Source organism: Poecilia reticulata, linkage group LG15 (assembly GCF_000633615.1).
Source record: "Poecilia reticulata strain Guanapo linkage group LG15, Guppy_female_1.0+MT, whole genome shotgun sequence".
Classification (NCBI taxonomy): Eukaryota; Metazoa; Chordata; class Actinopteri; order Cyprinodontiformes; family Poeciliidae; genus Poecilia; species Poecilia reticulata.
In genome coordinates this window covers 16,021,892-16,034,867 of record NC_024345.1, presented here as the reverse complement: position 1 = coordinate 16,034,867, position 12,976 = coordinate 16,021,892, and the positions used below count along the sequence as shown (strand labels likewise).

The window sequence follows — 12,976 nt, the reverse complement described above, 5'->3', positions numbered from 1 at the left end:
TTTTTTTTTATAGAAAAACAGCTGTTAAAGTGTTTTAGCCCGGCCAGCATGGCAACTAATTTAATGCAGGACAGTGAAGTTTCTACATAAAAGTAAAAGTTTTTATATATACAAGTTTTTACATCTTACATTATATTATCATAATCAGGTTTTTTATTTTGATCCTTTGAAGAATCTGTCTGGGAACCCCAAAAACAAAAGATAATGTTGGGATTATTTTTCTTTTTTCCCCCCCTAATTTGGTATCATGAGATCGTTATTTATTTATTTTATAAAGATTAAATGCATTTTTCAAAAATAAAATTGCACTACTTTATGTAAATGGATTCCCGAGATAGCTTAACAACTGGTAAGATCTTCTTTGCTTATGTTTGTGTGCTATGTCCATTTCACCCATTCATTCTGCTAATGCTGACTTAAAAGCATGATCAGCATAACATTTCTATAGGCCATAACATTATTCTGCCTCTTGATAACTGAGCACCTTCTACAATTAGCAGGACTATTAATTCCCTTTAAAGATTTTGTTAAAATACAGCAATCCTGCATATATGAAGATGAACGGTATGGTATATTTGGAAACAAGACAAGACCGCCCTCCTAAACCAACGAGATGAGCAAGGACCAACAATCACAGAAACAGCCTAAGGCCCACGGTGACTCTGGAGGAGCTGCAGAAATTTACAGCTGGGAGTAACTAAAAATCTAAAACCCCCAACCTTTATGCAAGAATGGCAAGAAAATGCTATTGCTGAAAGAATAAAATACAGGTGGGAGTGGGTGAATCTACCCTAAATATACAGTTAATGCTGCAACATAATAGTTTAGCGTGAAGCATAATAATCTGTTAGTTTGACCCACTTAAATTCAACTGATCTGTAGCAAAAACTTACAAAATGTGTGTTTGCATAAGCCCTCTGATTTTATAGAGAATTGTTTTATTCCACAAATTTGCAAATCTGGAAGTCAAACTAAAAAAGGTAGCTTTAGCAATGTTTTACAAAATACAAACTTATTCCCATTTTGCAAGAATGCACTTCAGTTCTGATCTAACACACGTGATCTGAGATTGTAGTTGTAATGTGAAAAAGTTCAAGGACCATGAATACTTTCGGAAGGTACTATATAGGCCAAGGTCACATCAGCTGTAGATCCGGTCCTTGTTCCTCTGCTTCAGACCAAAATCAGCCTCCAGCTGTGAAGAAATGTAAACCATTGTGTTGTTTAGTTCACGTAGGAGACATGTTGTTCTTTTTTAGGTCAAAGGTAATTCCCAAGGGGCTTCACACCTATTCAATCACAGCTTTTACCCACAGAAATTGATTTAAAGTTTTAAGACTGTAAACAGCGACACCATGTGTTTAAACAGTGTCAGTGCAGGTTTAAAAATAATTTTTGGTATTTGTATGACAATAAGCGTCATGATTTCAGTACTACTCCAAATTGCATTAATTCAACACCATGAGAGAGAGAGAGAGAGAGATAGAGAGTCAACAACCTTTATTTATCCATATATGTGCCACTCAGATGGGGAAGATGTGTTACAGGGTTTGCCCTCAAGAATAGTCTATATGGATCTTTTACACCACTTTCTCAATGAGGCCATTGACAAAAAAAAATCAAAAGGGGGAATAAAACAATATAGTTGTAACAGTGTAAACACATTGCAATATACATGAAAGCAAAAAAAAGGTGACAAATTAAAATGTAGGGTAAGTTAATGAATAAGAAMWAAAAAAAAAAAAAAAAAAAAAAAAAAAGWAAATCCTGAAAACCCTAACTTCTCAAATAACAGCTGGGCATACATTTCTACATTGCATGCAATAAGGCACCTAACTAACACAAGGAAAAGAACTATGCTACAGTGTGACGCACAACTGTTGTCCAAATAAAGATATTGCTCACCAAATGTTCAACTCTCATAAAATCCCGTCTCATTCTCTTTCGTATAACCCAAGCCATATCTAAAAAAATACGTCAGTTTGTAAAAGATATTTTACACAGAACAGTAAATAGAGCGCAATCCATTGGACTTCAGAAAAATCTTGTAAAATGAGATTCTCATGTTTTAGTATACACAACTTTTTGTTTTAGATCAAACAACGAAAAGTTTGCAGGTCAACAAGAATATGTGTTACCTATAACTATACACAGGTAATTAGTTTCCAAAGCAGTAATGTACATTTGGATCTTAGGGTGAAGTTGAAACCACACAGTAAATAATTAGGACACGGGTCATGTTGCAATATGCTACCCAGAAGATTTTTATTTTCTAATATGCATTTTCCTCATAGCTAGATTGCATGTCAGAATAGACTGGGGTCTCGACCAGTATTGCTCTCTGTACAGTTTATGAAGCCGTGCTAAACCACCAGACATACAAAAATCCAATCTCATAAATATACAAGACGGCTCATGTTAACGGAGCCCAACTTTATGGAAACATTTGCAACATTTTTCTTTTCGTTTTTATATCCAACACTTAAAAAAATTAAAGAAAGAAAGAAAAAAGACGTGGAGAGACAGAGTGAATCTTTCTATCAAAAGTTGTATCGTCTGGAACAGCACACTAGTTAACTATACACATATATATAAAAGAAAATCAAGAATTATCTACATTGGATTTTTGATATTTGCTTCATACGAGTTACATCTGGGAGGGAAAAAAAATCAAACGGGGCAACAGTTCCTGTTCAGTTGTATTTGACATTTTTAATAAAGTCGCAGCTGAAAAGCAAATGTGTGCACCTGAAGATACATGAGTGGAACTCTATGAAAAAGATGAGAGGTATTATTTACCCAAAGATACCATTTTATCTTGCAGATTTTCAAACCACATTTGTTTTTCTTTTAAAAGAGTTCTGGATGTCCGGGAGCGAGTGAGAAGGAATCACGAGAAATTCCTTCACTATATTCTATACCATCTTGGAGCTGCACACAAAGCCTTGGGTTAAGTTCAGAGTTGCATGTTTGCACAGTCTCTCAGGCCAAGTCCCCGCCTTTTGAATAAATCTGAATTATTGTCCGTTTATTCTGAGCTGCTCCACTTAGCCAGAACTAGATGCTCACATGACCCCTTTGTCTGCAGAAGTTGGCCTACCATTTTCTGTGGTGCTGTGATATAGATATAAGGATTTGGAGGGGACAGAAACATATGAAAAATGGTAATGAGGGCTAAGGGCTGCCTCTAAGGGTGGGGCCCTGGTCTGTGATCTACATGGATCCTATGATGTCTGGAGAGAGAGGAAGAATGGTTAAAGCCTTTTCCGCAGTGAGAGCACCTGTATGGTTTCTCGACAGACAGGATGAGCTGTTTTGGGAAGGCATTGTTGGAGAAAGCCTTACCAACAGGGATGGCGGTGTACTGCTGCGGTTGTGGTGTTGGCGGCTGTGGCGATTGTGGTTGTGGCTGTAACTGCTGTTGTGTCTGCAGCGGCGACGCGAGCGCCTGCTGCTTCTCCAAATGAACTCTCTGATGCCTCGCAAGAGAGGAGGAGTGATTGAACTTTTTGCCACAGTGACCGCAGGTGTACGTTTTTCCATCTGAGTGGACTCTTTGGTGCCGTGACAGAGAGGAAGAATGATTGAAGCCCTTGTCACAGTGGTGGCACATGTACGGTTTCTCTCCTTCCTGGAGTACTCTTTGCTTTGGAGGCGAGACGAAAGTGATGGGTTTCCCAGGCTGAGGTGGGGAAAACACCGGGTTCTGCAGGTGGGTCTTGTTATGGCGAGACAGGGATGAGGAGTGGTTGAAGCCCTTGTTGCAATGTCTGCAGGTGTAGGGCTTCCCCCCGGCGTGGACTTGCTGATGCTTCTTCAGGTGACGTTTGCGGACAAAACTCTTTCTGCACATGTTGCATTTGTACGGCTTTTCACTTGAGTGAATCCTCTGGTGCTCTCGCAGAGTCGCGGCGGCCGCAAAGCACTTTCCACACTGTGCGCACCGGTGGGGTTTATCTCCGAGCACGACTGCTGTGTGGGTCTTTTGGTGCTGCTTCAGGTTGGAAGTCGTAGCGAAGCCTTTGCCACACTGGCCACAGGTGTATGGCTTTTCGCGCGCATGGACCTCCTGGTGCTTCTTTAAATGCCTCCTACGGACGAAGCTCTTCCTACACTGTGTGCACTTGTACGGTTTGTCTTCAGAATGCATCTTCATGTGTTCCCTCAGCGTTATGGCAGCTGCAAAGCTCTTGCCACATTCTGTGCATCTGTGGGGCTTGTCTGGCAAATGAATCATCTGATGAGACTTAAGGCTGTAGGCATCAATAACATCTTTACCAATCAGGTCAACTCCCGGGGGAACATACGGCTTTTCTTTCATGTGAATTTTCATGTGCTGCTTGAGACTGGCTTCTACGGCAAAACTCTCCCCACAGTGGATACAGATATACGGGTTGAGGTCCTTGTGGATCTCAAAGTGTTGGTGAAGATCAGCTATGCTGCCAAAGATCTCCCCGCACTCGTTGCACTGTAGGCCGTGAGCTTCATGTATGATTACGCCATTCTCAGATTCCACTGTCAACTCGCCGCCATGATCGGACTCCATTTTCACCACATGCTCACCTTCTGTCTTAAGCAGCACCTCTCCCAGTAAAGTCTCGCCCGTTTCCGTCTTGATTTCTGCTGCTGTGAAACAGTGCATGTCAGCATGCTCCACCTTGATATAGTCATGGTCTGTCTCGGCAACGATCGCATCAACACATGTGACAGCCCCGAGTTCTCCCCCGAGTCCTTGGATCTTTAAGTCTGAGCCGTGGATCTCCAACTCCAATCCACGCTTTTCCTCCGTCATGATCTCCGTTTCGGCTCCATAGTGAAGGTCGACGTGGCTATGGGCTATAACACACTCCGACCCAAGTGTGTCAAGCCCTGGCGTGTCACATTCAGTCTCTGACTCGGCCATAAGAACACACTCCAGCCCCACGGCCTCCGTTTTTCTGCCGGACGATGACCAGAGAGGGAATCGGGGTTATATGTTGGGGTTTTTTTCTGCCTGCGCCGGCGTTCTTGTCAGTGAACTGACCTGGAAAAAAAAAAAACAAAAAATATTGTGACATTATTCAAAAAATTTCACAAAACACAGTGTTTACTCACAAACTAATAAGTTATCATAGGATCTGTTTGTTGCTTACTAATCATATCAAATGACCAATTTGATATCAATTAGGTCAGCCCAATTTTTTAAATAGTATATTTACTTTTCTGTTTTAATTACTTTACTACTTACTTTTTTTGCACCAAATAAAGTAACTGAATAATTTCAACAATGTCTACACAGTGACGATAAAGGCTGCTGTGTTTTATATCTGTTGTGAGTTTAATGAACAATAAAGTTCAACTGAAATTATACCATATATTATTGGAAAGCAGTTTAAATACATAGTTCCAAATATATTGTAGCCCACCAAATATTGCATTGAAGCAGCCCTTTGAGATACTGCAAAAACTCATTGTGATTTAGTAGAGTGTGCACTAACTGAGTGCAACTAATGCAGATGGTAAATTAAATGCATTTAATTCGATTAACTGTACTGCTAAACTTGCATCTAAACTTAATGGATTGCAACAACTATTTTGTATTTCAAACTGCTTTAACACAGCCATATTATAAATTTAGCAGTAAGTTGAACATCAACAGTGATGTGAGACTTTACAAACTTAAAGATTTATGAAAATCTGAAAGATATCTCATCTTATAGAGATAACCAAAGAGTAAAAAAAAAAACACCCCCATTCTCTTTAGTTTCACTGACACTTAAACCAAGGTGCAAACTATTGGGATATAACAGCAACAAAATATTCACAAAACCACAACTATATTTTTTAGGAACTATAGTGTGCTATTAAATCTTAATAATAATAAAAAAACAGCGCTTAAGGTAATATACTTAATCTATATATGGACATAACTCATACCTGAGCAAACCAAGTGATGCATTTGCTGGCTACATTAGCGTACATGCTTCGCTTCATTAGCTATACTCCAGTGATGTTTAAACAAAAGTAAACCACGCAGGTTTTTATTAGGTCTTAATCCCCAATTTCTCCCTCAGATTTGCTTTATGGCTCGCCCTTACTTTGATATAAGAGGAACCATTTAAACATTTAGACAACGGGCTTTTTGTTATTAAACATTTAGGTTGTTAGCCTTTCAACAACGGCTACAAATGGCCTCCATAGCCGCTAGTTAGCTGGCTATGGAGGACGGGCGACTGGTTACCGACAAAACAGCATTGTGTTAGCTGCTAGTGCGTTTGCATTTTAGCCAGCTAACTAGCTGGAAGATGGTCACATACGCGAGTTCTGTGCTTTCAGGGCTTCAAAGACGACAAATACTTACAATAAAACAGGCGGCCAGACCGAGTTTATAAGCACACCTTAGGACGACGGAACGACGCGGAAATTCTCCCAGTGCGATTATTACCAGGCCATCTTGTTGTGCCACACCAGCACTTCCAGCTAGTCTAAGATGGCTGCCGCTGGCTAACGTTATCCGCCTTAGCTTCCGTCATACACAATATATCTAAACAGGGTGGGCAACAATCGGTAAAGGGAGCGAATATTGTTGAAGAACTCGAACAGATGATCCTAAATAATCATTGGACATTGAAGTTACGACATTGTGTTGGCTTTTAACCTAACTAAAGTGCATTTAGCGCGCTAAGACTCGCCTATAAATCCAAGCAGGAGTTGGTTAGCTGAAACAAAGATGGCTAACTGAAGAAGGACGCTGCTGTGCGAAAAGCCCGGGAAAGGGCGACTTATAGTCACAAAAGACGAGAAACTTGCAGATTATTCGAAGCCAAAATAAGCTCCTCAAGTTAACGAGAACCAAACAGTTTGTAAAACGATGCCTGCGTGAACCAAACTGACCTGATCCCGAGTGTTTCACTGCGGCAGCAGCAGAACAACCACACTTCAATGGCGGCCTTGATTGTGTTAGCAGCTACCAAGCATGCATGTCGCGGCTACATAGCCATGATGCCGAGCTAAAAACTCAGCTAATCCAGTTAGTTAGCAAAGCTGAAGTATCCATATACATGCAGATTGATATAATTTCACATCGCAAAACACTGGCGAATAAGCTTTATGAAACACTAATCCGTGCATTTAAAACTACATTGTGTAGAGACAAAAGTAGAGTAGTTCACACAGAAATACAGATTAAAGACTACAGACTAATAGATTTAAAGATAATATAGTTGCTTGAACCTATAAATTCCTGGGTTGGTATGCTTTTAGGACACTCCTGTTACGATTATCGCGGGTCAAGGCCTGTATTTTTCCATCAGAGTTGTAAACTGCTGGTCAGCTATTACCACCCTATACACACAATATTTACAAAGATACTACAGGATTATATCTATCGGAACACACCCGCCCACCTATTGAGAAAATATGTCTGAGAATAGATTGCATTTAAAGGATGAAGTGTTCACCGGGATTAACATCCTATAGAGTTAGTATATAAAACCGTGCATGCACACACCCACCTTTCTGTCTTTTTACTTTGTGGTTGTTGCAGAGAGAGAAGCAGGAGAATCGTTTGGGGCTTTTACACGCTGGGTCTGAGGGGAGCTTTGCAAGTTTTTCAGTGAGCCTCGTCACACTGCTCTGGTCTGTGTGTCTTCGTTTCCTCTCACTGCCTGTGTGTACAGCTGGCGCCACAGCTCATCTGGCGCCAACGTTGGACCTCCGACGCACTTTAGCGAAAGCAACTATTGTCATTTCATATCAGCACATACACCATCGTCACCCCCTACAGGCTGGGAGTTAAAGTGCAGGAGATTGAAAGAGGAAATTCAAAGTACATGCTAACTATCAATTATTCTGTTGGGAAAGAGTAAACCTTTAATTTCTGCCAAAAATATTTCCAATGAAACGGTATGGTTTTCTTTAAATTTAGCTATGCATTGACTGAGTAAATAAGTTATTAAGGAGGCAAACATGTAGGTTTGCAGTTAAGGTGATTAATTCCGAAGACTTGCTTTGAAATTGTGCTAAATCTCATCAGTGAAAATGTCACTAAGCATGTATAGAACATCTTATATAGACAGACTCCATCGGAATATATGATGATTAGTGGAACACCCACTAATCTGAGGTTTACATTAGCTCATCATCAGCATGAATGTTGCTTTCGAATAAGACTTTTAATGGTGGTTCTACAACCTTGTTTTTCTTTCAGGGTGAAGTGAAACACTATATCACTTCAGTTGTTTTAAAAAAACAACAGTTGGGTGCTCAAGGTTGAATTTTGTCACATATTGGTAAAAAGTAAACATATTATAGTCCCACACAGTGATATTTGATTAAATAGGCCTTGGCAATGTGCAGTGACGCCATACACTTAGTGTAGTCAAAAGTTGCTGACATCACCATTATATATAACTACACTTCTCATCAGAAGTGTATCTTTTAATTGGTATTCTGACAAAGATTTTTAACCATGGTCCATAAATCTCTTAAAGAACTTAAGAGAAAATCACTCCAGAGGCTTAATGACCTGCTTAATTAATTATAAAGCCAGTTTTAATGTGCATTGGGAATTATTAATCTTTTGCAAAACCCAATGTGTGCACGTTTGAACCATATTTCTGTTTATCTTAAGATAAATTGAAGATTTATCCCATCTGTACCATTAGCAGTAAAATATACCCTAGGCATGATGCTACAACCACTATGTTTGACAGATTATGGACTCTTCCCAGTTTTGAAGTTTATTCTTTGGGTTTGAAAGTTTTAAAAGTTTACTGAGGCAGTTGGCTGTCTCTTGTTTGATGCCTTCTCAGTCTATGCTAATGTTCATAACTTCATTGCTATCAGTGACGCTGTTATTCCTGCATTCTATCATTTATGATTGATTCAATCATTAGTCGTTCATCAGTTGCCATTTAGCATCCATGCTTATCTTTTTTCATCTTAGGGGAACAGGATCAGATGGTTGACATTTTAACACTAACATTAAAGTGTCAGCACTTTGATAATTCTCAAAAATATTGTGCCGGAAGATTGTTGATAAATATAAATGCATATTAATTCAGCTTGATCTGAATTAGTAAATTTGAATAATTTCATCCTAAAAGTGTGGCCTGCCAATAAATGTATCTGTTGTGATATTTACAAGAAAAATGTCACTAAAGCAAGATGAACGACAGATAAATGAACAAATAATTCTAAATTTCAAGAAAAACTGTTCAAAGTAAAGAGACATTGGATGTGTTTTAGCAACTAAGAGATTTTCATTTTGTTTAAAATTTCCAGTTAGGTGTTTTCTTGTGTTTTAAGTTCTATTGGTTATTTAATCAATTATTTTATATGACTGTTGTTTTTGTAGCATGTAGAGTAGCTTCATAGCCCTTTTCATTGGAAATTCTTAAGTACAAAGACATTTTAATTAGTTTTTTAGAAAATAGTTTGATTTATTTTATTTTCCTTTTTAATGTGAAACATATATTTAATACATTTTACAATATAACGTTATTGCAGTTTTTTACTTTCCAATTCTATCACATGGATACAGCTTTTTTCATTCTGTTTTAGGTCAGTTCGTCGTAACAGAGGAATATGAAGTTGTCAATTTCTGCCACTAGATGGTGCTCCTTCGCCAGTGCCTTTTTTTTTAGCAGTTGATTAGGTTTTGTAGGTTTTACGAGATTAAAAATAAGTTTTTGAAGAATAAAGTGGTAATGTGCTAACCTGCTTTCATAGCTACTAAATAAGACTTATTGTTACTACTAATTTCAAAATGTTTATTTTTTCCCCCCCTGACCTTTATGCCAGTTTCATCCTATTAAGTGGATTTCAGAACAATCATATGTCCGACCTGTAATACTGGTTTTATGAGTAGTCCACATAGCAAACATTCTGTCACACAAAGCGTCACTCTGTCAGTTTCACCGGAACAGTTCACTTCGGGAGCTCAGTTATACTTGATCCTGTTTACTTGTAGTCTTTTTCTTTAGTCATCAACCTCATTAAAAGTCTATCACACTGCTCTCAAGCTGATTTCCTAGTGGATTTCATTTTTGGTGTCTTATCTGCTGGTTTTATTTTCTCATCTTTGGAAAGGAAAATGTCTCACTCAGACAGTCTGGACTTGGACAGATATGCCAATTTGGACAAATCTCGCCGGTCAGCCAGTCGAAACCAGACCAGGCAGAGGATGGGGAGCAAGGATGGGGAGGTCCTCTGTGACTTCTGCACTACGAGGAAGCAAAAAGCCGAGAAGTCCTGTCTGGTTTGCCTGGCATCGTATTGTGCGGAACATGTACAGTCACACTATGACTACCCCACCCTGATGAAGCACAAACTGGTCAAAGCCACGGGTCAGATGAGAGAGAAGGTTTGTGCCCAGCACGACAAGCTGCTGGAGGCCTTTTGTCGCACCGATCAGACATCAGTCTGCGTCTTGTGCATGATGGACGAACACAAACACCATGACATCGTCCCAGCTGGAACTGAGAGGACTGAGAAACAAGTGAGCATTGAACAGAACTCATTCTACACTGTGAACTCAAAAAATATGTTTGTTGTTATTAGCCTTTGAGTATTTAAACTTACTTTTCCTTGCATTTTTGTAGAAACAACTCGGTACCACTCTGCACAAGTCTCAACAAAGGATTGACCAGAGAATTAAAAAGTGGCAGGATCTAAGACAAGCAGTTGAATCAGTGAAAGTAAGTAGAACACATCCAAGTTATATTGCAGAAAGGTTTTCTGTTCTGAAATGAAACTGTTTTCTAATCATTCACATGTATCTCAACAGCACTCTGCTCAAACAGTTCTTGAGGAAAATGAGCGGATCTTCACTGAGCTAATGAATTCTATACAAAGGAAGTACAATGAAGTCAAAGAGATGGTCCTCTCCCATGAAAGAACCACCGTGACCCAGGGGGATCTACTCCTGGACCGCTTGGAGGAGGAGATAACTCTGCTGAAGAAGAGACACAACAACCTGGAGAAGCTCTCCCGCACCGATGATCACATTCACTTTCTGCAGGTGAGGATGATCTGCTCAATGTGACACTATGACTTTAGAGCTCAGAGTGGTCTATGTGCTCATTTATGGGACATTTTTATGTTTACCAGAGCTGGCAATCTCTATCGGGCCCCTCCGGGTATGAAGACCTAAACAACATCAATGTTGTTCCCAATTATTCCTTCGATCCTGCCAAGAGAGCCATTGCAGCATTGAAATTACAAGTGGAAGAAGTCAGCAAGACAGAAATGATGAAAATCTCTGGAGCAGGTAAACACATCCGTCCATTTTTCCTCACCAAATACACCCAAAACCAAGCAGTTTGATGAATCCCGTTTTTGTTTTCTTAACTTTCATAGTGAAGGAAGTGTACATCACGCAAGAAGCAAAGGAAGGTGAATTAAAGTCAAGAAGAGAATCAATTGTGAGCGTTGATGCAAGGACTGTAGAAGAACCAAGGACAAGAGAAGATTTCTTGAAATGTAAGTAGCACGATATTCTGATAATAAAAGTATACATTTTGTCTGACCTGGTCTCATTGTTAATAACTGCGCCTTTACTTGGCAAAAGGGTGAGTCCACAAAGTAAAATGACTGAAACTTGAATAAAGGCATTCACCTTGCTCAACTGGTTTATCCGTCGGTTAAAAGTCTTACCTACAATTCAGATTTAGTGAAGCAAACACAGGTGTAACTGCTTTTGTTACACCATCACATAAACATACATCATACCACACCCAGTTATACTCTAATGCTCGATCGTGATAAATCTGAAGAGAAATTTTCAAAACCACCTTCAAGGATCCAAATTATTACTATTTTTTTTCCAATTTCAGATTCTCTCCAGTTGACTCTGGATGTCAACACAGTCCACCGAAACCTTCATCTCTCAGAAGGAAACAGAACAGCAACAATGAAGAGTGACCCTAAAAACTACCCTGATCACCCAGATCGATTTGACCACTGGCAACAGGTGGGGATTTACAGCTTGAAACATGTTTTATTTCATTGTTATTCTTCGTGTTGCTTTGGGTTTTTGATCATGTTGGTCTTTTTATATGCTTAGGTGTTGTGCAGAGAAAATGTGTACGGATCTCGCTGTTACTGGGAAGTGGACTGGCGAGGAACAGAGATAGATGTGGCTGTTACCTACAAGGGAATCCGGAGAAAAGGAAACAGCAATGACTGCAGCCTCGGCTGGAATGAAAAGTCATGGAGTTTGTACTGCTCTGATTCCAAGTTCACCTTTGTGCACAACAACAGAAGCAAAGACCTCTCTGCCCCTGTGTCGTCCCGCATCGGCATCTATTTGGACCACGGGAAGGGAATACTTGCGTATTACAGCGTCTCTGAAGGCATGCGTCTTCTGCACAGTCTTCAGACTTCATTTGTGGAGCCTCTGTACCCTGCTTTTAGCGTGTGGGGCTTTGGCTCTTCTATAAAGCTGTAGGATAAGAGCCATGGAGTCAGATCTTTTGAATCACAGACTATTAATATTCTCAATATTTATGGGAAAGATGAGATAGATTGTATTTGGGTTCTATTTTATCGTGTTTGTTTACTTACAAATGAGTTGCAGATAGAAAAGGATTTCAATATATGTGTATATATTTTTTGTATTTAGGAATTAAAATTTGAAAACGTTCTTTCATTTCTCTCACCAAATCTTCTGACTTACATTGTTTGTTTAAAGTGGTTCAACTATGATAGAAATGAACATGTACAAAACTGATGGACATTTTTATTCCTGTTGCATTAAATAACTCAAAGTTTGAGGAGAGATTTCACAGATTATAACTAATTGTTAAATTGCAACCATGCAGCACCACAGTAACATATTCCATACATTTCTTCCTGTGAGTTGCTTGAGTTTTCTTTAATATCTCTCAGATGATTTTTTTTTCTTTTTTTTCTTAACAGCATTTATTGTACTTAAAAATCTTTCAAATCGTTTTTTTTAAGAAAACCATGAGATTTTTATATATATATATATATA

General features: G+C 39.1%; 2 protein-coding genes across 4 annotated transcripts; one reads left to right on the top strand and one right to left on the bottom strand.

Annotated features, from left to right (window-relative positions):
• Positions 1–1,480: 1,480 nt before the first annotated feature.
• On the bottom strand, positions 1,481–7,709 carry LOC103476875 (zinc finger protein 883). Of its 3 annotated transcripts, none has more exons than XM_008429581.2 (2): positions 7,494–7,709; positions 1,481–5,023 (listed from the first exon to the last, which is right to left on the bottom strand). In XM_008429581.2, the coding sequence occupies exon 2, from the start codon at positions 4,901–4,903 to the stop codon at positions 3,188–3,190; it is 1,716 nt and encodes a 571-aa protein (XP_008427803.1). In that variant the 5' UTR covers positions 4,904–5,023; positions 7,494–7,709; the 3' UTR covers positions 1,481–3,187. The 3 variants fall into 3 exon arrangements, with proteins under 3 accessions (XP_008427803.1, XP_008427805.1, XP_008427804.1); XM_008429583.1 differs by lacking the exon at positions 7,494–7,709 and adding an exon at positions 6,874–6,968; XM_008429582.2 differs by lacking the exon at positions 7,494–7,709 and adding an exon at positions 6,341–6,661.
• A 2,180-nt stretch (positions 7,710–9,889) lies between these two features.
• ftr14l (finTRIM family, member 14-like) lies at positions 9,890–12,945 on the top strand. Its single transcript, XM_008429580.2, has 7 exons — positions 9,890–10,480; positions 10,584–10,679; positions 10,769–11,002; positions 11,092–11,251; positions 11,341–11,463; positions 11,817–11,953; positions 12,047–12,945. Exons 1-7 carry the CDS (start codon positions 10,076–10,078, stop codon positions 12,428–12,430), a joined length of 1,539 nt encoding a protein of 512 aa, XP_008427802.1. The 5' UTR covers positions 9,890–10,075; the 3' UTR covers positions 12,431–12,945.
• Positions 12,946–12,976: the final 31 nt, after the last annotated feature.

Coding starts and splice junctions, on each gene's coding strand:
- ftr14l (XM_008429580.2), top strand. CDS start 10,076: ATGTCTCACTCAGACAGTCTGGACTTGGACAGATATGCCAATTTGGAC. Junction 11,252..11,340: donor GATGAAAATCTCTGGAGCAG/GTAAACACATCC, acceptor TAACTTTCATAG/TGAAGGAAGTGTACATCACG. Junction 11,464..11,816: donor AAGAGAAGATTTCTTGAAAT/GTAAGTAGCACG, acceptor TTCCAATTTCAG/ATTCTCTCCAGTTGACTCTG.
- LOC103476875 (XM_008429581.2), bottom strand. CDS start 4,903: ATGGCCGAGTCAGAGACTGAATGTGACACGCCAGGGCTTGACACACTT.